At 41.4% G+C, this 23,746-nt stretch overlaps 1 protein-coding gene across 1 annotated transcript in view; it reads right to left on the reverse strand.

The window, feature by feature from the left end:
* Nucleotides 1–765: 765 nt before the first annotated feature.
* LOC106095701 (mucin-2) overlaps nt 766–23,746 on the reverse strand; it is a 304,912-nt gene continuing 281,931 nt past the window's right edge. Inside the window, exons 2-7 of the mRNA XM_059364049.1 lie at nt 22,033–22,190; nt 17,431–17,718; nt 9,757–17,360; nt 5,913–6,011; nt 5,700–5,838; nt 766–5,590 (exon numbers count right to left, since the gene is read on the reverse strand). Coding sequence (XP_059220032.1) covers nt 2,582–5,590; nt 5,700–5,838; nt 5,913–6,011; nt 9,757–17,360; nt 17,431–17,718; nt 22,033–22,190 — 11,297 coding nt within the window. The 3' untranslated portion in view covers nt 766–2,581. The remainder of the gene's footprint in view (nt 5,591–5,699; nt 5,839–5,912; nt 6,012–9,756; nt 17,361–17,430; nt 17,719–22,032; nt 22,191–23,746) is intronic.

Below are 23,746 nucleotides of genomic sequence, written 5' to 3' on the forward strand. Positions count from 1 at the left end.
TTTTAACGAAATAGAAATCCTTTTTGGACAATAAAAAATAAATATACATACAATCAAACAAAACATAAAACGGACATAAACGGAATGACAAAAAATTATTTTCCCTGATAATAAAAATTAAAAATATATATATGCTTAGGCGTGGTCAACCTAAAATTTAAAATAATTCATGCAATATTTTTAATAAACCAAAACTTTTACCCAGACATAAGTTTATTCGACGATAAAAAACAGTACCGAAACACAAAGATATAAAAAAGGTTACTATTGAGTTAAGGAATTAAAAATTTGTCAATATTTTGGTAAGTCTAAGAAATCCAATAAATAATCAGTGGCCGAGCTTTGTAAGCTTTCCGAGGACACTTACAAAAATTATCGATTACACCGACCATTTTTCTGTCAATAACTTTTAATTCTGAACATGTCTTATAACAGATCTATCCATTGCAAGTCAGATGTACGCCATAGAAATCCAGTGCAATATTGCTCTGAATAGTAATCGATATCATGTGATAACAACCGTTTACAAGTCATTTGCACTGTAAAGATTAAAACTAAAACACAGCATTTACTATATTCAGGGAAAATAAAATTTCCAACTCAAAGTTCTTTATAGGATAGTTATCGATATCATGCGATAACAGCCGATAACATGTGATTTACACTATATAGTACGAATATAAAACATCTCCATGGTAAAATAACATGAATTACTCTGTATTTATTTATATTCAGTAAATCAGCGTTATCGATGAGTTGGATGACAACCCAACTTTAGTGGCGTTGCAAACGGCAAAATTTGTTACAGGAATTTATATTTTTTATTGAATTATGTACTTTTTAGAAATTTCTTAGTAGCAGAGCTTTGAAACAATTGGTATTAAATGAAATTGACATAAATTTCCAACTTAATACTAATTTTTACTTCGTGGTTTGTCACCTGGCTACCTACAATTGCAATCCACAATCGACGCATTAATCTGATGTAACTTTGTCAATTTTAATTCACAGTGCAGTGGTTTACTTTGAATGAAAAGTATGTATATCGGCTGTTAGCGAAATATATCGAAAATTAGCCGCACAAACTTGGGAGGGATTTTTGTAATTCTTTCTATGAATATGAAGACAGTTATCGATTACAACAACCTTAAAAACAGCTCATTTTTAATCGCCTTGCTTTATGTTAGTTTTATCTCGACAAGTCAAAAGATCTGTAGAGATTTCTGATGCAAGGCTACAATATACGATAAGAGCCGATAACACGTGCTTGGTAAAATAATATCGAAAGCCACACAGAAAGTTCTGTAACTTTTTAGTAAACCAGGGTTACCTATCTTGCTCACGCAGAAGCTTGACGAGGATCGGCATCTTCACATGAATATGTGGCTACAACAACACCATAAAACCTATCTAAGGTATGCTATCGTTGTCTTGGCTAAATTTATGTTCAACTTTGTCAATTGGAAGGTTTAGTATCTTTTATTTTTGTATTACTCAATGAAATGACCGTGATATTGGCCGTTATCGCGCGAAATATTGATAACAGTCGATGATTTCCGATAACATGTGATTAGCACTATAAATCATTAAAATAAAAGGTAAATAAAAGTTATCGATAACACCAATCATAAGTCAGAGTAAGCTGTCGCTAATTTAATAGGTATTTGTCAATCCATTTACTACTTTTGACTTGCGTTTAATAGAACCAGGAAAGGATTAAGGAGCTTTATGATTTTTTTAATATAAGTAACGATAGTTATCGATAACAACAGCCATTAAAGTTTTCCATTAACTTAACACTCAATATGACGTTATATATTTCATAGATTTCCAGTGTGAAGTTGAAATAATTATCGATATTAATCGATAACAGTATCATATACTATAATATACAGTAATAATACGTTCATTGCACGGTATATAGTATGTTTAATATTAGATTTCCACTAATAGGCTGTTATTATAAGTAGTATACTATACTATACATCGATAACTAACGATAACCATCGACAACTCATATTTTGCACTGTACATATAGTACTTATAGAAAAGGTCAACTCTTGTGTCATACAGAAAGTTTTCCAGCCCAATCGATAAATTTAACGACATTGATCGATTACAACGACTTGAAACTCTGGTCAACTCTAACATCCTTACCGAATTACCTAACATCAAAATTTGGTTTAAAAATGTTACCACTCAGGCCACATGAGTCACAAGTATTGGATATGTTGTTGGAGAATCCTACAAACAAAATTACCTTACTTAGTGGGGTATGGTCAGGTGAGGGGGTCTCTTAAAATCATACTGCCAATGTTGGTGGTATTACATGTATAAGCTCTCATAATGCTGCCGAATTAAATTCTAATATTAAATTATTATTAGCCAAACCATTGTTGACATTTGACAAAGTCGATGTAGTCGATGCAGAAATATGACGGCTGGCTGAGACAGCAGCTGCTGCTGCAACATGATGTGATGTTTGCAAAGCTATATGGGAATGTGAAGTATGATTTTGCAGGCTGGATGTGGGCGATGTGGTTGCCGTTTGATTTATAGTAGCTGAGTGCTGCTGCTGTTGTCACGAAGTGATTATGGACTTCATGGGTTCATCGCCATTATCGCCCACCACACAGTTGAAATCGCTTAACTGTGTTGTTACCTGTTGATGACTTGCCATAGAGTGTTGCTGCTGTTGCGTTTGCATAAGCTGCTGTGGGTGATGCTGACGATGGGCTGTGGTAGTGTCCATTAGCAAATGACTATCGGTGAGATTGGAAGCATCGGTGGATGAATTACCACCGCCCATTAGGCAATCACTTAGTTCATCGACCAATTGTTGACGTTTCAAGGACTCATGATTGACAATGGCAGGATTATTGGAGTTGCCAGCGCCAGTTTGATTATCATGGAGCATGGTATTGTCCAAAAGGGCTCCCATTGAGTGATCTAGAGAAAACGACAGTGAGTCTGGCTCAGAAGATTGCAGATTTAAAATGCTATCAATGGCATTTTGAACATGACGGGTGATATCATCATCAAATTCTCCTGAGCCTGCAGTTTGGTGATGACCCCCACCATGATGATTCATGTGTTGCATCATTTGATGTTGCTGATGTTGTTGCTGCTGCTGTTGATCCACATTCATAAAATGATTCTGTTGCATCTGTTGCTGCTGTTGTTGTTGATGCTGTTGGGGTGTGTCCAAATGATTGAAATTATTGAAATTTGTGGGGGTCATTACCATGTGCGAATAGCCATTGGTCTGAGAGCTGGTTACCGCTGCATTTGTTTCCACCCCCAAACCATCATGCAGTGACAGCAAGGCTGCATCCATGAGATCTTGAGCATGAGAAGTATCGTTTGGCACTAAATTATGATGTTGCTGGGATTGGGATTGATGTTGCTGCTGCTGCTGCTGCTGTTGCAGTTGAGGGTTGAGCGGCGAATGTGAGGAAGCCGAGGAATCATTGGTAAGATTACCACACATTTTCTTTTGGGGACTTTCCTCATCCTGATGCTGTGGCTGCTGTTGTTGTTGCTGCTCATCTACTAAATGACCATTCCATTGACGTTTCCTAGTGGCCAAGCAATCCGTCATAGCTGAGGAGCTAGTATTGGTGGTTTGAAAAACAGGAAATTGAGCCTCCATGTTTTGCATCCAACGTGGATTATTGGCCGAACCCAATTGTATGTGATGGGGCATATTATTATTAGAGCTTGAGGAATTGGCAAAGCTGGTCTGATGTTGTGTAGAGGACAAAAAGGAGGGGGTTGTGAAATCCGTATCCCAATTGCCCGATGTCTTGCCTTTGGTGGTACAAGCATTGGCCGAAGACTTGTCCGACTCTCCAAATAATATGGCCATATTATAGGGGGAGTCTTCACGTTCCTTGCCCCCCGAGAGATGTACTGGTGACTCACCAAACAGTTTTGCCGAAGCCGATTTGGCTGATTCTCCATACATAATTTCCAAATTATAGGGAGAATCTGTGTGATCCTTGGATCCAGACAAATGTACAGGTGACTCACCAAACATGGACTCTAGGCGAGTCTCCACAGTCTTGTGAACCTCACTATCCTCAGAGCCACTAAAGAATTCATTCAACTCGGCCTGATGAACACTGTCCTCATGATTTAGAGTCAAGCCGCCGCTGGCAGGCTGTTGATTTTGTTGGCTACAACTGATGGGAGGAAGCGTAGAGCCAGTAAGTGGTTGTTGTTGCTGTTGCGACTGCTGCTCTTGTTGTTGTTGACTTAGACTTTTGCCCATACATCCCCCACCGCCATTGGTGGGAAAGAGATCATGTGAAGATTCCTGAGTTAGAAAATCTAATGACTTGCTGGCATTATCTGTGCTGTTGATCTTCTGATTGACATTATCATGGGAATTCATCAAATTCAATTCTTTTTGAATGCACAACCAATCATCATCTTGTTGTTGTTGTTTGTTGGCAGCTTGATTTGCCTGCAAATGCTGAGTGAAATCAAAGTTATTGGTTAGGATTTCAGATTCGCCACTGCCAGAGGGATTCTGGGGAGCCTGATGTTGAGTTTGCTGTTGGCTATTATTAGGCTGTGTGGCGACTTCCAATGAAGCACCACTTTCCAAAACATGATTTAATTTTGGGGCTTTGGATTTCCTAGCAGAACTAATACCGCTGCTAGCATTACTAGTGGCTTGTGGTGTGTTGACCACAGCAGTGGTTGAAGCCGTAGTTGAAGTTGCTTGCAGAGACGTTGGAGCTGCTGTTGGTTGTTGCTGTGGCTGTTGTGATGGCTCTTTGTGTTCCACTTTTTTCATTATAAAAGAAGGCGTTATCTCCGATTCTATATCGAAATTTTCAAAATTATCCTTTTTATCCTCAACTGTGGTGGTGGTGGTGGTGTTGGTGTTTAGGGCGGCATTTGTGACAGAGTTGGATTTCTTTAAGCCACCATTGAATAATTGATTGCTGGGTTTAGTATGGTGGGTCATCGTGGTGTTTGCATTGGTCATATGATGGCCATAATAACTACTGCTAACCTGATGGCTCCATTGACTACTTAGCTCCTCCTTCTTTAGCTCCTTGGCTCCTTCATTCGTCTTATCCTTAATCATATTTACATTGGATCCTGGACTTTGTTGTTTCAACAAATCAAAGGAATCTATGGAGCTGCTGCAACTCTTACCACTCACTGCCGAAACTAAAGAGTTCTCTAAGGATTCCGTTTTAATTTCATTCTTAATGGAATCCAAAGAGGAGGTGGTATTGTTGTTCTGTATATTACTACAGAAATTCGAATTGCTGTCATTGTTCGATTGCATTTCCAAATTCAATTTGGAATCTTGAGTTTCTTCGGTTTTTATTTCATTTTTGATTTTATCAAAAATGGATTGTTGTTGTTCGGATTTTTGTTGTTGCTGTTGCTGTTGTTGTTCGGCGGCGGAGTTATTTTCTTTCGTTGCACATTTTTCTTCTTCGTCGTGACAGTTTTCCTCGAATTTGAGAATATCCTGTTCGATTCTCTTTGAATCTTCGATTTCTTGTCTAAGATCATCGATCATTAGTTTTTCCATTTGACATATTTCAGAGGTACGATGTTGTAGCTGTAAAATGAAAAACAAAAAAAATATCGAACAAATTGATTACATATCGTTTATCAGTTGATGGTAACGGAATAATTCCAAAATTCTTGTCAATTACTCTTCTCCTCACCATTGATTCTTGCAATAAGATTTGTTGAAACTTTCCAGATAGTTTGCGGAACTTATCCTGGAATCTTATGGCAGTTTTCTCAAATTCTTCCTCCTCCTCACTGGGTATGTCCTCATCGGTTTGATACATGCAGTGGTATCTAAAAGAAAAAGTAGAATTTCTTGTTAGTATGGGAAGATGGGATGGGAGATAAGTTTGAATGAAATCTCTTACCTGATTAAACGTTTGACAGCTTCCTCTTTATTTTGGAATGGATTTTTGTAGTCCGGTTTTAGAGCATTTTGTTGATCAGCTTCCAATTGTTGCAAGAATCTATGAATGGAAAATACAATTAGTAATTGCCTGCGAATATTAGCACGATCTTAAACAGCTTCCAATGAGAATTATTTACATTACCCTTTCTAAATGGCAATCTTTCAATACCTACAATAAACCTTATTGATTAAATAAAGAAAAACTAGTTTAGATTTGACGATCCGAGCCTACGGTACTGACTACCACATACTGTTTAACAACTGAATACAAATCAACACGCTGTACATAGGCAGAGGCAGACTTCTGCAAGGTTTGTGGTGATGAAGGGTAGTTGAAGACAATTAAACACCTTTTGTGTCACTGCAATTGCGGGGAGTAGGCATAGGATTAAGTAAAAACACATTTTCCGTGCCGCTACTCTCTCCAGCCATATATTCCTTTCGTTATTCTAGACTATTGTAGGGATTTGAAATGGATGGCCGCCAGACTTCTCGTGTTTTCTTGTCCTGCCTTCTTCCCCTATATTTTCCTTCCAAAGTCTTGCACTGCTCTGTGGTGAAACACTAGCTGTATTCTTCTTCTCTAAGGTCTCCGAGCAAGACGCATTGCTTTTAATCTACCCAACCGACCCAAACCTAATTCTATCCAAATTTGAACCAATACGACCCATTTATAACCCCTCACGACCGACACCAAAAAGAAGTAACTTTGCCAAATCTCAAGCGGATTCATTCGCACAATGCCTACCACGATTTTGAAAGACGCATGGACGATGGTTAGTACGGTACTTATATCATAAAACGCCTTTATCTCAATGAATCCGATATAAGTACAAGCTACCAACGTACAACTAAAAGTATCTAATGAGATTTCCACAAGAATCTAAACGCGTCATATTATGGTTGATGTTGTGGTATCTTCTTCGATCATTAAGTTCGTCTCGAAAAAGAAATAAAATGAGAATAAAAAATGGCTTGATTTATTAGAATGTCGAAAGGGTCAAAACTTTTTAGTGGATCTTTGGTATTTTGTCGGCTGTAGATACGACTTCGAGACTGTCAGACAGTCAAGACCTATGTGGACAGTCAGTAGGAGCTTATTTGCTCTTTCGAAAAAAATACCTTGATGTGATGTAGAGTAGAGCCTTAAGCCTTGAACTAACTTGTTGAGAACTTGATGGGTGGCAATTCAGCTACAACGGTATGGCATAGATGGCGATTATGCTCACTACCTAGGGAAATAATCAGTATTTCCTACCAAGATGTATGGTCCCGGTGTACTTTGATACACCTAAAAGGACAGGAATCTTAACAAGATTTTTGGGATTAGGGATCATGCGGACTACTTGACGGGTGATGACTTTTTCAGAGGAAAGTCTTAGCGATCTAAAAAGTTCCTTCGAGGTATCTGGAGCTATAAAGACTTGACGGTTAAGGGTTTTTCTTTCGGAGGTCTTCGCCATCTTGCTGGCCGTTGAAATGACATCGAGGCAGTAGCGCCGATCTATGATCTATGGACCGATACCATGTGAGATTGGGGCATGGGTTTCGACCCATCAGGGAGTGTTGGGATATATGGTTGCCAGCTGGCAAGCCAGGAGTATATTTAGGGTAGACCTGAATGAATCACGGCTAGTTTGGTCATAAGAACGCAAGTCTCAATGGAGTTCTTTGGGATTAGAGTGCCATACAGAATACTTGAAGGACCCAATACAGTCAGGCAGTGATGAAGAAACTTTGTATTATTGGAATGGCTAAGATGGCCGGCGGGCTAGACAGAATAATGTCACTGATAGATATGGCTAATGCGATGAAATTAGTGAACTATTTAATGTTGTTGTTGTAGCCACAGAAATTGCGAAGGGGCAGCAGTTCCTGGTAGAAATAACGATTGATATTTTTCCTATCGATACTATCGGCAATGATATATTGGGTTGCCCAAAAAGTAATTACGGATTTTTCATATAGTCGGCGTTGACAAATTTTTTCACAGCTTGTGACTCTGTAATTGCATTCTTTCTTCTGTCTGTTATCAGCTGTTACTTTTAGCTTGCTTTAGAAAAAAAGTGTAAAAAAAGTATATTTTATTAAAGTTCATTCTAAGTTTTATTAAAAATGCATTTCCTTTCTTTTAAAAAATCCGCACTTACTTATTGGGCAACCCAATACTATTTCTAAATCTAAAAAAAAAAATTGTAAACCCGACTGCAGTGGGGATATTTCAGCTGTTCAATTATTTCTGTTGGATACCAGCGTTCTATTATAACAGTGAGAAAGCGTCGTGGGCTGAAGCTATGGCCCGATTCCTTGGGAAGGAGGGCATTTCTTTAAGACTCAACGAGAGTCGACTGAGCGCCGTTATGTCAGATCGCTGAAGTCATGCTGGAAAGCAGGAAGATACTGGCCTCTGATGGGTTTGTAGGAATGAGGAGTGGTTAAAGACGAGTATTTATCGTGACTACGCTACACGCTGGGGAAGAAGGCATACCATTATGAGTGAGCACTTTTTCATTTTTAATGGTTATTCTCCCCGGTAGTAGAGTTGGTAGCGAATATTAATAGCATTTATTTTGTGTTTGATTATCACAAGAGCTTTGCGAGAAAAAGGCGTACAACAAAACGATTACCTCTTTTCGCCCACATTTATGTAACCAAAAGGGAATACAAAATAAAAGAAAACTGTGGTAATTAAATGCTGTTGTCTCAGTCTTTCCAACCCGCCCATAACAAACATCCCTTATGATCCACTCCCTTTATAGTCCGTACACTGAGGCGGTAGCTCTTGGCCGATGAAAACTTCACCGAGTCGATCGCGATTGAAAAATAACCAAGCTTCTTGATTTGTCAAATCTGCAATATCTGATGGGTTTTGTAACTACCACGGCGATACAATGTGCACTCGGTTTTGATGTTTCACGCAAAAAAAGCAAGGGCTTGCTATTCGCTCCCATGATTATGTGGTAAGGTTGAAAACAATATCACTACATGAGGGAGGGAAAAATGGAGGACAATTCTTTGGTTAAAAAGGTGATATACGAATGAAGAGTTACGATCCAGGGGTGTAGACGAGGAATACAGCTATAAGCGCTTTAACTCCCTTACCATTGGACCAAATATAAATTTGCCCATGAACATTTAATTAAGGAACAGTGGGGATACTTCTCATGTCAATGACTACTGTCCGATACTAGTTTAAGCTCATTTATAATGAGCCTCTTTTTTATTGCTGGTCCTGAAAGCCCTTGAGAGGCCATAGATTCTTGAAGGGTCCTATAACCTAGGTCCCGCGAAGATAAGCAGAGGGTTCCAAGCCGAACTAGATCACACAGAGGATACCTTTTAGTAGTATCCTCTATTAGTGTTGCAGTCGTAAAATTGCAAAGGGAAAGCGGTCCAGGGCCAAGGGTCAGTACAAGACTCGATCCAGGATCATTTCTGGCTAAGAACTATTTAACCTTCGCAACTTTGCGGCTACAACACAACCACAAGGCCACTACACATGTGTTGTCTGTTTGGTCTGAATAACCCCCCATCGCTATTAGCACCTGAACGGTGTAACCACTACTGAGAACTAAACTTTGTAACCTCTAATGAGACTTTTTACGGACAACGTGATAGATCGACTAAAATAATGACTCGCAACGGTGAAGTATGATACAGAATATAAATCCACTATTTAAGATTTTCTCCTATCTTCAAAATAAAAAAGAAATACCAACATCAAACTTGCCAATAGTCCTTAATAGTCTTCATAACCATAGTCTTATCATAAAATAAAGGATTAATATCAACCAACTACTCACAAGGAGAGGCGAGCAAGTTTTGCCTTTGATGGGACGACCTTATCCTCGGTCTTAACAAGTGTTGCAATTTGATTTATGGGATTACCAACAATATTAACACCACCATTTAAAATGGAATTCGTAACCACGGCATTGTTCATAAGCGTAGCTGATGGCGCCGAGGATGATGCGGTCATAATGGGCGCCAAAGTTGATGTGGTGCCGACGGCTAAAACTGCTGCTTGGGCGGATGAGTTGACCAGTGTTGTAGTAGCTATGGGTATGGAAGTCACCAATTGTGGTAAGGCCAGAGATGTTGTGGCTGACAATGGCGCGGATGATGATGAAGCCGTTGCCAAGTTGACAGAGGCCATAGAGCTACTACTGTTAAAAGTTATGGCCATGGAGGTGGTGGTACTTGTGGTGGTTGTACTGCTGGCAGCAGCCAAGATGGTGGGCACAAGTGTTGGTGTGGCCGAAGCTGCCGCCATTGATGTGGAGAGCACAAATTGCTTCGTTGTTGCACTGCCTCCTCCACTCAAAGAGCTAACACTAAAGGAAGTGGGCACTAGGCTGGATGACGTTGAGAACTGGGGCTGTGACAGTGAAGACAATTGGGGCATGGTGGTAGTTATCGTTGAGCTGTTGATCGCCGAAGAGGCTGATGGAAATATGAGCGGAGGTGGTCCTTGGCTTAGAACACCAGATTGTGATTGAAAAGTGGCAAAAGTTGGTGCGGCAGGTCCTCCTACCTTGGAAATGTTAATCTTTTGCTGTTGCAGTAGTTGTTGTTGCTGCATTTGCAAATGCTGCGTGAAATGCTTTTGTTGCAGCACGGCCGGCATATTGGCAATGTTGATCATGTGCTGCTGCGGCAGTGAGGGAAATGGCAACGAGGGCAAATTTGTGGACGAGGATGACAGCGAGGACAGTTGAGGCAATTGGGGACTACTGATTAAGGTGGGTGGTAGATTTTGTGAGACTTGCTGTTGCTGCTGCTGTTGTTGTTGTTGTTGCAGCATTAAGCCTCCTGCAGTGGTCGATGTGGTATTTGTTGTTGAATTGTTTTTAGTTTTATTGGCCATCAGACTGTTGGTATTGGTGGTGTTGGCCGTGCTGGAGGAGGATGATGATGAGGAGGTTATTGTAGCACTGTTACTTGATTTGGAGCTATTGGTGTTGCTCAACGATTGTTGCAACATTTGTTGCTGCTGTTGTTGTATGGATTGTTGGTTCGTTTGCAGCTGCTGTTGTTGTTGCTGATTTAGTTGGTTCTGCTTTTGCATTTTACCTTTACTGTGTTGTTGTTGTTGCTGCTGTTGTTGTTGTTGTTGATGTTGTATGGGATAAATGTGGATCTTTTGGGTAGGTTGCGCCCCTTGCTGTTGATTATTGACATTTCCAGCAGGAGATACCAAAGGCGGTGCCGTTGATCCTGCTCCCCCATTATTAGCCGAATGATTATTGGGCTGCACCACATTTGCGGGTATATTGGAACTTGGAGCAATCTTGCCATTATCGGCAACTCCACTATTGCAATTCGTCTGAGCCTGACTGGGTATTAAATTAAAGCTGGTCGTTGTGGTAGATGCCGCATTATTCGCCGCAGCATTTGTTATAAACTGCTCCGGTGTGGGTATCTCCTTGCCTGCCGCCAATATACGATGTTGTTCCAAAAACAAACGTTGCAAGGCCTGATTGATTTCCATATCTGTCATCGACTTGTTAAAGGCAGCCACAACATTTGGATCCAAATCGGCGGGCAAAGGCATAGAGGAGAGCAGATTCTTATGCTGCATCTTGACGGTCAGATATTGAATTTGCATTTGGACCTGTCTGAACATTTGCTGTTGCTGATGTGTTAGTTGTATAGTTTGTACGCGTGAAACCGTATGTTGGGGTTGTTGCTGATTCAAGGCGGTGGCCGCCACAATATTCCCTGAGCTGATGGGGTTAGTTGTTCCCGCAGCCGCTGCCATTTGGTGGCCATTCATCAGTGTGTTGCTGTTAGGCGTTGGCGGCTGTTGCTGCTGCTGCTGCGGTGGGTGGTTGGCAGCAAACGAAGTAATTCCAGGTGGGTTAGAGTTGCTTTGTGTTGTTGTGGCCGAAGAAAAGTTTATGGTGAAGCTATTGCTAATCTGGCCAGCTGTAGGTCTGTTCTGAGGCATCAACATATTGGCATTCTGAGGCTGAGGCTGAGGCTGTTGTTGCATGGGTGCGGTAACACCCACCAACTTTGTCCCTGTAGAGGTTTGGGTCTGGAAGGGCTGTATGCTCACCACATTCGATGTGGAAGTTGTAGTGCTGGTGGTGGAAGTGGATACCACCGGCTTGCCACTGGCCGTATTGGGTTGCACTATTTGCACTGGGTTATTGTGGGGCTTTTGCGAGAGAGGGTCCAATTTGGGCAAAGGCTTTACCACTGAGGCATTTTTCATAAGGGCCACATCTGCCGCTGTAGTGGTCGAAGCTTTGGGCTTTCTTACCGGCTTCTTTTTGGGTACCGCGCCCGTTGAGCCAGCATTGGAGGCGGTATTGGAATTCACCAGCTTGCTGTCCTGCTTGGCCTTCGATTGATCTATAATGGGGGCCACATTTGCCACCTGCTTGGTAGTGGTGGTCGTCGTAGTGGTTGTGGTTGTAGACGATGACTGTGCCATTGTACTGGTGGTGGTGGTATTGGCACTTACCGTTGTGGTGGATATCATATTGGCAGGATTATTTGAGGCTGAGGTCATGGGATAAACAATTTGTTGCTTTGGTGCTTGTTGTGGTACCATGGGCTGAACCGGTTGCAATTGTGGGGTACTTAGCACTGGTGGGGGCGGAGGTGGAGCAGATGCTTGTGTTTGCGGTGGCAGGGGATTGGCATCGTTGAAATGTATTTGCCCCTGTTGCAAGCACTGAGCCAACTGTTGAGCATTTATGCCAGCCGGAGCTATGAGAACGCGTTCTGTAGGCCCTATGGACGCTGTTGTCTGATTAGCCCCTATGGGTGTTATCTGGTTGTTCAGAGTGTTCAAACAGAACAATTGCTGTGTGGAGGGATCTATTCTGGGCAAAGCTATATAACGCTGCTGAGATAAATTCTCCACCGGAGCCATTGGTGGGGGAGGTTGAGACGTAGACGACAATCCCATATTGTTAGACATATTGGGGTTTTCCATGGGCTTCGCTAAAGTTGTAGAGGTGAGCCCTGGTTTGCCTAATTCGCCACTGGCCTGGTTTGTGTTCGACGTATACGTTCCACTCTGCTGTTGTTTGTTGTTGTTTTTCTTCGTGCTCTTATTGCTTGCCGTTGAGTTCTGTGGCGGCGCAGTTGTGAGCGTAGATGGCGGAGCTTGAGCATTACTGTTTGTTTGCTGCACCACATTTGGCGGTGGTGGTTGCTGCTGCTGTTGCGCCTCCATTTTTGTGGGCTCATTGATTATGGTTACATTGGGTAGGGCTCCCTTTAGCAAGGCCTGCAATATCAATTGGGATTGCTGATCTTGAGGCTTGTTTGGGTCGTGGCGTAAAATCAAGCGTTCACATTGTTCTGAAACCGCCAAAGTTAAACTTCCCGTAAGCTGAGGTATCAACGAAGCTATGGTATTTGGTGTGCCCACTGATATGGAGACATTACCCGAAGACACAATGCCCGGTATAACCGAAGAGCTTTGATGGGGTTGCTGATGCTGAAGCAAAGAGGGTTGAGAAGTTGTCACCACAACATTTGTAGTGGTGGACATGGGGTGTGAAGGATTTATTACCTGCGGTAAAGCCGTCAGCGAGGGTTGACTCACCAAATTCGCTGAGCTATTAGAGGCCACCGAAGAATTGGATAGTTGGGGCAGTGAAACCAATTGCATTTGCCTGGGAGGATTTTCGCTAATAAGGTTCGTTGTGTTTGTCGGGGTAGCCCCATTGTGAGCTCCCAAAGTTGCCAGGTTGTGACTCTGGGCCGTAAGATTTGGAGGTTGAAAGATGAGCTGTGCTTGTGCCGGCTGTTGCAGCGTTTGCGGGTGGTTCATGGATGGCTGTTGACTATTTTTGTCTGTAATGGGCATTATCTGTATTTTGTTTTCAACCACTGAAGCCCCCAAGGGGGTGGAGATCATGGGACCATGCTGTGATCCCAGGCGATTATCGATTTGGGATATTTGTATGTTGCCTATTTGACTGGGCACCAGAGCTGGAGTGGGCAGTGGGGTGGATACGGAACTAGTGGATACATTGACTGCCAAAGGCGGTGCTGGTAGAGGAGCAGAACTTGCCGCAGGTGATACAGTGCCGACATTGGTATTGGCCCCGGTAGTGGGGGCGTTGGAATCACTTGCCTTCTTTGCCGATCGCTTGGCAGCCGGTTTTCTCCTTGGCTTAACAGCCGCTGTGGTTGTGGTTGTTGTTTGCCCCGCTGATACTGTGATGGACGAAGAGCTGGGTTGTGTGTGTAGACTGGGCATAACAGCACTTCCACTGCCACCTGCCGCCAACATATTGCTTACAACCGATGAGCTGGAGGAGGAGGTAACCACCAAAGATGGTGTTGAACTTAGAGGCATGCTAAATGTTATACTGGTTGGCTGTGTGGAAAACACCGGTTTGATATGTTGTTCGGATGTCGGGCCTGCTCCTCCTCCTCCACTCTGGGAGTTGAAATGTTGCTGGGCTTGTTTTTGTATCTCCTCCTGGGAGGGCAGACGTGGTATTGTTATTGAATAGGGTTGTGTGCCCGCCATACCCGCAGACGAGGCATTACCCAAAACATCAGCACTGGGATCTATTTTTATGACTATGTTTGCAGCAGCGGCAGCACCAGCAGTTTCCTGACCCTGATGATCCAGGGAATCTGCATTACCGGCTGCCGTAACTCCTGGAATTGACAATGTATAGGGTATGGCATCTGCTCCACCATTAGGCTGTGGTATGGATATCGTAAAATCCGGTGTATTATGAACCTGATGGTGGTTTAACGCGGGCATAGCCTGAGGCGTTTCCTCCATGGGAGTGGTGTCCATAAAGTCTTCGTCATCATCTTCGGTAATGCCACAGAGCTTCATGACATTGCCCAAATCCAGTTTACCATTGCTGGCACGAGTTATCTGAGGCGGGGGAGAGGGAGACTTAGGTCTATGCGTTTGAGTTTCTGCTAGCTGTGGCAGAGGAGTTTGTTGAACGGTGGTTAAGTTGGCCGACTGCTGTTGCTGACTGAGCATAGGAACCAGTTTAGTTGTAGCATTACTGGCGGTAATGGCGGGTGCCAAAACCGAAGTAGTTGAAGTGGCTGTATTGAGTGTTTTATTGGCGGTGGTTGTTAAGGGCTTAACATTGGCGGCGGGTGTTGAGTTCACCGATGACGATGATGACGAGGAGGAAGTCAATGTAGCATTTGTAGAAGCCGCAGGCTTTCTTCTTCTAGGCTTGGCCTTTTTCTTGATTTCCGGTGCTGGTGGTTGGGCCTGTTGCTGCTGTTGTTGTTGGATTTGCTGATGATGTTGATGCAGTTGTTGATGTTGTTGCTGTTGCTGTTGATGTTGTTGCTGTTGCTGGTGTTGATGCAACGCTTGCGCCTGTTGCTGAGCTTGTTGTACTTGGTTTTGCGTCTGTTGCAGTTGCTGTTGCAATTGATGGATTTGTTGTTGCTGCTGCTGCTGTTGTTGCTGTTGCATTTGTATGGTGGCTGCAGCATTTAATTGTAAATGAATTTGTGCATTACCCCCATGCATGGTAGCTGTTGCCCCCGGCTGTCCCTGTTGCGGACTGGCCGGCGGCAAATTCTGCAAAACTGGTGTAGGCTGTCTAAGAGGCTCGGGCGTCACTGAAACCGGTACATGAGCAGGCGAGGATTGTGTAAGACTTGCTGTCGCATAGAGATCACTGGTTGCATGGCTTGATCCACCATTATTACCTGAATTTTGTTGTGATTGTGGTCCAGCGCCGCCCGCGGAACTTGATCCTGCTGTTGGTGCGGCCGGCGTCTGAAATGTGGCTCCTGCTGCTGCAGCTGCGGCCGCAGCTATTTGTTGTATATTGGCATTGCTAAGATGATTGAGATTTATTAAACCTTGAGCGGAGTTTTGCTGAAACTGGGCCGTACCCGTGGACGAGGGCAATTGTGAGAGGAGCGTGGGTGCCGCCGAGGCACTAAGACCATTTGGCATTTGGATTTGAGCAGCCAGACCATTGCCATTGGCCGCGGCCGCAGCAGCCAATTGGAGATTTTGTAGTTGAGCTGCCATCGAAGGGCCCAACAAATGTCCATTGATGGTGGTCGCTGTTGTTGTAAATTGCTGAGATCTAGGCTGCTGATTCGCTGCCGCAGCTGCAGAGAGAGCGGCATGGAGACCGCTTAATTGAGTTATGGCGGGATTTTGGGGTTGCGTCTTTATGGCCTGCAAATGATTGGTCTGCTGTATCAAATTTGGCTGAGACGAAACAATAAAAGTTGGCGTTGCAGCAGCTAACTGCATGGTGGCTCCATTGTGACCCAATATTCGCAGGACCTGTTGCGGCTGCTGTTGCTGCAATTGCGGCTGGGGCCTGGTATTTTGTATGACAAGCGAAGGAGTGGCTGTCAATTGGGGCGTTGGAGGCCTTAGTATGAGTTGTACACCCTGTGGTGTGTTTTGTTGCACCAACATGGGCACTTGATTCAACAGCAATGGCTGCTGGCCGGCGGTGGTTGTGAGACTAGCTGTGGCACCAGAAGGTAGGATTATTTGTTGTTGCTGCGGCTGACCCGGTTGAGCTGATTGTGAGATCTGTGTTAATGATGCTTGAGACATATTGCTTGACGAAGATGTAGAAGAGGTAACCGGTGGTGGCGGTGTAGGATTTGTGGCTCCTGTGCCGCCTTTTGTTTTCGATTGTGTGTCCATAGTCATCATGTGCGCAGTGTGCTGATGCTGCTGCTGTGGTTTGGGCAATATCTGTTGAGGCATTTTGTTGCCCTTTGACGCTCCCCCCGCTAAAGTCAACGACGAGGAATTGCTCAAGCTCCCCGTCGGTGTGGTGGTGAATCTTTGTTGCTGATGTTGTTGAGGTGCCGACGTGGTCGCTGCTGCTATTATCTGTCCTTGAGGTCCTTGTATCAATTGAAAGGTTTGTTGTGGACCCGTGCCAGGACCGCCACTGCCATTGCTGGCAATGGTGAATTGTTGTTGCAGCATTTGCATGGCCGGCTGTGGTGTGGGTGGTTTAATGGAGGCGGCTGTTATCGTTGTGCCACTTGGACTGGGCGATGGACTATCGGCAATTAAAGGACTACCGCTATGGTATTGTTGAAATTGTTGTTGCTGTTGGCTGATGGGCAAAACAGTGGCTGCGGCTGCTGCTGTGGCGCTATTAACACCTTTTTTCGTTTGATTTTTTGGCGTACAAGCCACATTTGTTGGCGCAAACGTATTCGGTGTATTGTTGATCGTTGCTGCATGTGATTGCCCATAGCCGCCCGCTATAGTCCCAGTGTTGCTCGATGAAGCCGAAGATGGTGTTGCCGCTGACGAGGATGATGTCGATGATGATAAAGTTAATGAGGATTGATGCGGTGTGGTGTTTGTATAGTGGCTAGAAGCGGAGGACGAGGAACTAAATATTTGGTGATGTTGTTGTTGTTGCTGTTGTTGTTGGCGTTTATTGCCCTTCTGCAAAATAGAAAATAAAAATAGTTGTTCTATAACGTTCTTTAATTGGTATTTAGAAGTAACTGTTTACCTTATTTAATTGTATATTATTGGAACCGACCAGCGTTGTGTTCAATTCATTCCCTGTTGTCGTTGTTGTTGCTCCTGCAGTGGCGGCAGCCACATGCGAGACGGCATTTTGAAAATTTCCCACCAAATTTAAACCACCGCCCGCACCGGCTGTTATGCCAATGACACTGGTGGCTGCGGCAGGCGATTGTGATGGACTGGGCTGGAAAACCACCGTTCCAGCATTTGGACTACCATTCGTAAATTGATGTATGGATTGCCGGCGTCCCGGGGTAACCGTTTTACGTTCCTGTTAAAATATGTAAAAAAAAAAATAATATTTAGTACTTTTTATTGTTTAACTACAAAAGGAATGCAAATAATTGGTACGATGATGCCTTTTGTGTGGCCATCACAAAAAGGATTAAAACAAACGCCAAGGGACATTGAATTATTAAGGGAAAATTATTGTTAAAAACGTAACGTAATTAGTTGTGATAACGTGCGTTATCATGAAGTTATAGATGAAGGTCGTTATAGCAATAGCAAAGTTATCGATAACAAGGTTTACTGTTATTGTGTTTTATTTTAGTCCTATCGAGTGCATGACAGACGCTCTGGATAGAATTTCAGCGTAAAGTTTTACTGAATAGTAAACGATATCATGCGAAAAACTAGTAATAAACGATTAGTCAGGATTTGCACCATATAGAACTAAAGTAAGCACAGCATGTGTGTGAGAGAGAGAGAAAAAATTGCCATATTTTACTTTGTGCACAGACAATAAATAAATAGATAAACCATCGACTCTTTTAAGATGCACCAAGTACAAAGGTTAGAAAAAAATGAGTAACTAAGAGAAAAGAGAATTTTAAGAGTACTGTGTATGAAAAACGAGTATGATTTAGCTTGTTTGCAACCGTTGGTGGACATTTTAAGCTTTTAAACTTCAAACACTTTTTCAATTTCTTGTTAGCTTCTTTTTAATTTACTGTTTTTTTCTTCCAATTCCCTTCTCGTGTTCCTTAAGACACTCTTAAGAATGAAACAAAAGGAAACGACAGATTTCTAACCATTGTTCGTGGTTGCTATTTTTTTGAGAGAGGGAAAATTCATATATAAGGATCTATTGTCTGTGATTTTGTGCTACACAGTGCAAATCATTATTTATCGGTTATTTTTATTTGTTATCGAATGGTATCGACAACTATGTAGTAAAACTTTGCACTGGAATGCTTTCCAATTCTATTCTATCTAACTTGCACTGGATAAAACTGCAAATGATTAAGCCTGTTTAAATTATTGTGACAGAGTGCTATACAGTGCAGAGTTGTACTGACTAATTATCGATATATGCCGATAAAACGCATGTCTCACAATTAAATACCTAAATAAAGCAGCCGAAGAGTTAAGAATGTGCTCAGGATTAACAGATGCTTGCGTGAGTCGAGTTACTCATTTGCGTGGCACAGAATTAGTGGAACGAGCATTCAATACTTAATTTGCTTGCTGGTTTCTGTGAAATACCTAGATCTAGGTGGAATGCGTGGGGAGAGTGATCTGATAACAAGCCGATAAACTTTATTTGTGTAGATAAAATGGTAACATATCTGGCATCAATCTTAGCTTCATAAAAAATGCGGCTGCATCCCTGAAACAAAGTTGAGACAGAACAAAACCGGTTTGCCTAGTGAGGTAAACTTCATTAGGAGCTGGGAACGGTTAATGTTTCCAGCTTCCGTTGCCTTATTCTCGTGAATGCTACTTAAATATTCCTGATTATCAGTCATGACAAACTATTGATTTGCGATATTTCTAATAATAAATATCGATAGTATCTATACTATCGTTAATAAGCATAATCACCAAAGTAGACCAATCTGCCGATAACAACCCATAAAAGGCTTATTTATAACCCGATTTCGCCCAAAATTTTACACGGTAAACTGTTTTTAGCGTATAAATATCTGAACTTATTATGGTCTCCCACGCACCCTTTTTTTATATATAGACCGATCTTTTATTACCCCATCCCGCCCAAATTTAAAACAATGGTTCCATTAATCCTTTCGACATTCGCAACCAATATGGAAACCATTAAAATATAGCTGCCTTATACACCGACCTTTCGGAATAAGGCCTTAAGTCAATAACAGGCAACAGTGAGTTACACGACGCCCCCATATCCAAGCCAGGTATGGCCCACATCAGACCAGTTTTAAATATAGCTCTATCGTAAAGCTTGACATTTTTGAGGTTATACGTACACAGAACGTTTTGACATACGAGTGCTATTTGTGTTGTTTACAGTAACTTAAAATATTCATCTCGCCCAAAAAATGGAATTAAATTGAGAACATTTTCCTGCGATTAGTTTTTACAACTTTCGACGTGGATTAACTCAACAACAGTGCATTGATGAACTTAATTAAATTTTTGGGGATGAAGTTCCATCAAGGACCAGTGTTTATCGATGGTATGGTGAATTCAACCGAGGTCGTAATTCACTCCAACACGAATTTCGTGAAGGTCGTCCAAAATCAGTTGTTGGTTCTAAAAACCATTTAACACTCATGTTAAAGGCCATATAATAAGTCGTTGTGGAAATTTCAGCCCAATGGGATAATCATTGCGCCATCTAGCGGCTCAACAAGTTAAGATCCGAGATCGGTTTATTTGGGAGCTATATTAGATTATGAACCTATTTAGACCATACTTGGCCCAGTTGTTAATGGCCAAACAAACACTTCGTGCGAGATTTCAGGCAAGTCGGATATCAATTGCGCCCTCTAGTGGCTCAAGAAGTCAAGATCCGAGATCGGTTTATATGGGAGCTATATTAGGTTATGAACCGATTTGAATCATACTTGGCCCAGTGTTTGATGGTCAAACGAAAACACTTCCTGCATTATTATCAGCCAAATTGGATAATAATTGCGACATCAAGATCCGAGATTGGTTTATATGGGAGCTATATCAGGTTATGAACCGATTTGAACCAAACTTAGCACAGGCATTGGAAGTCAAAATAAATCAATTGGTGCAAAATTTTATCCAAATAAGAATTGCGCCCTTTAGAGGCTCAAGAAGTCAAGATCCAGGATCGGCTTATATGTCAGCCATGTCAAAACATGGCCGATATAGACCATTTATAATCTCAACCGACTAACACTAATAGGAAGTATTCGTGCAAAATTTCAAGCGCCTAGCTTTATTCCTTCGAAAGTGCTTTCAACGTACGTACGGACAAGGCTAAATCGACTTACAATGTCAGGATGATCAAGAATATATATACTTTGTTGGTTCTCAGATCAATATTTCGATAATATACCACCCATCCTATGGTGGAGGGTGGAAAAGTAAACAAGATATGTTTTCGATTAATGAAAATATCGATATATGTCATTGCTAGTAAATGAAATCGGAATATTTGAGCTTTGCCATTAAAATATCATAAGAAGAGGCTGCATGTAAAGATTGACTTACATAGCTGTCAAAACCCATCAAATTTTATTTTTTTTTTTGATTTGGTCCGTAGACATTATATTGTTTAAATACTTTGTACTCACAGAGGGAAAACAGCTGATTACGATAAATTGGCAAACAAATCGACTGAGAAAATTTAAGTGTTTTTGGCTTAAAAATATGAACCCAATGGACCGTGGGAGTTGGAATTGGTAAGTTTTTCGGTGATAAATGTGTCCAAACGTCATCTGTGAACGTGAAAAGTGTTCATTTTAATTTGAATAAACCCACAAAGTCAGTGGTGCCAAACATGACCTTACGATACCAATCGATTATTATTCGCTTTATCGAATATAAGTACCGATTCCAATTTGAATATATGATGCTAATTTGAGTATTTTATTAGATTAAAAAAAAACAAACTAGGCTCAGAACATTGCCTATTAGAATACATATTGGGGCCTTTATCTTTTTATGTTCCTATCTAGCGGTATTTGGTGGGGAATTTGGAGTTCACATAAAAAATTCGGCCATACTTGACAAATATGGGAACTTCTAACTGTGTAATCCCCGACGACGTACATTCATAAGGCGTGTGTATCTGTTCATGATTTCGTTTTTAACGATATGGCTAGATCGACTTCGAATTAGAGGTGGCAAAATATCGATGGCACTTTCGATATTATCGATATTTAATTTTTGGGCTGAATATCGATTAATATTTTTCGAAACTATCGGCAGAGTTAAATGTTTTACACAATTGAACAAAAATAAACGATTCGACACTGAATGTGTGCGCCTATAGAGGGCGCATTTTTCGACTGATGTTTCAACCGATTTTCATGGTGGGTATCCAAAGTTCTGCCCGGCCGAACTTAATTGCTTTTTTACTTGTTACTTCTCATTTTTGTTTGAAATATATGTGGTGAGAAATTAACGATAGCAAACGATATTAATTATTAGAAATAACGAATGTTGCGATTATCGATAGTTTGTCAGGTCTACCTTGAATGCCAAGACCATCAAGATTTTATGTACTTTTTAATGTAGGTTCTCTGATCGATAGTTCGAAGTATAACAAATGGATTTAAAACACCCTCAATCCTATATCGGTGGTTATAAACATTTTTAGATTTCAGAAATTATTTTTTTTACTCACCTGTTCATGCGTGGTGGCATTTGTTAATGGATTACCCGTTACTAGAAGTACATCCTGCGGAAATGGTGATAATGACGGTGATGGTTGCAAACGTGGACTAGCTGAGATCGATGGTGATGGACTGGGCGTTAGAAACGGACCCGGAGGAGACAATATTCCTGCAAAACAAAAAAAAAAAAAAAGAGAAAACAAATAGCAATTAGTAAATGTTTTCCACGAAAAAAAAGAAAAAAAAATATAGTATGTACCTAAAAGTTAAGGTGAGACTGTAATGAGCAGCAAGGACCATCTAGGTCATATGCTTTTAATGTAATTGCGTCTTATTTCTTTATTCATTGCTATGACATTCAGCCAATGTTAAAAATACTTATAAACGAATTCTTAGAAATTGGTTTCATTTTGCAAAAGGCTTTCGTTCGCAACCGTTTCTGTTGCAAAACATTAATTATGTATGTAGAGTAGAGTGTTTTTCTTATTTTCTGCTGGGTTTTTCTTTATATTTATACAGGCAACATAAAATACAAGCTTCTTATTTTCTATGACACTTTTGTTAAGAGGAGACAAACAGACAGACGGACATCAACATCAAAGCTATACCTCTGATATTTTCATAGATGCTGCTACAGCTACTGCTGCTCAACACACAATAAGGAAATTTCTTAGAAAAAAGAGGAAGTTGTTTGATATGAGCATCCATGTGTAGTTAAATATTTATTTATGTGGCGAAAATATACACAGAGAAAAGTTTTCTCAAAATTCAGTGGAATGTAAAAGATCCCCCGAAACCTTTATCAAATACATGCCTAATCATGGATATGTGGATAAAGCTGGAAAATGTGCTAAAAATTAAGTTATCTATTGGGTTACCCAAAAAGTAATTGCGGATTTTTCATATAGTCGGCGTTGACAAATTTTTTCACAGCTTGTGACTCTGTGATTGCATTCTTTCTTCTGTCAGTTATCAGCTGTTACTTTTAGCTTGCTTTAGAAAAAAAGTGTAAAAAAGTATATTTGATTAAAGTTCATTCTAAGTTTTATTAAAAATGCATTTACTTTCTTTTAAAAAAATCCGCAATTACTTTTTGGGCAACCCAATAATTGCCACTAAGGCGTGAATTTCGTTAAATCGAGTTTTTTTACACGTCCACCATGGCGTTTGGCAATGTTGCCAACGTTTTATCCTTATAACGACTGATGTTGCGATACACAAACATTTTGTTCACTTTGAGGTGTTTGAGTTCGCCATCAATAGCCGGTTGTCATTTTCCAAGCCAAACATGCATACACACTAATTACGTTTGAACTCCATCACGTATAGATTTCTTTTTATACCCACCACTATAGGATGGGGGTATACTAATCTAGTCATTCCGTTTGTAACACCTCGAAATATTGATCTAGGATCCCATAAAGTATATATATTCTTGATCGTCTTGATATTCTTGATCGCCTCGTCTATTCAATCCGTCTGTCGAAATCACGATAGCGGTCGAATGCGTAAAGCTAGCCGCTTGAAATTTTGCACAGATACTAAGTATTGATGTAGGTCGTTGAGGATTGCAAATGGGTCATATCTGTTCATATTTGGCTACAGCTTCCATATAATCCGATCTTCCGATTTGACTTTTTAAATCCCTGGAAGCCGCAATTTTTGTCCATCCCACACTCTCTTTTCAACCCAACCTTACCTAATTTTGCTGCTATTTCAGCGGTA

Source organism: Stomoxys calcitrans, chromosome 2, assembly GCF_963082655.1.
Source record: "Stomoxys calcitrans chromosome 2, idStoCalc2.1, whole genome shotgun sequence".
Classification (NCBI taxonomy): domain Eukaryota; kingdom Metazoa; phylum Arthropoda; class Insecta; order Diptera; family Muscidae; genus Stomoxys; species Stomoxys calcitrans.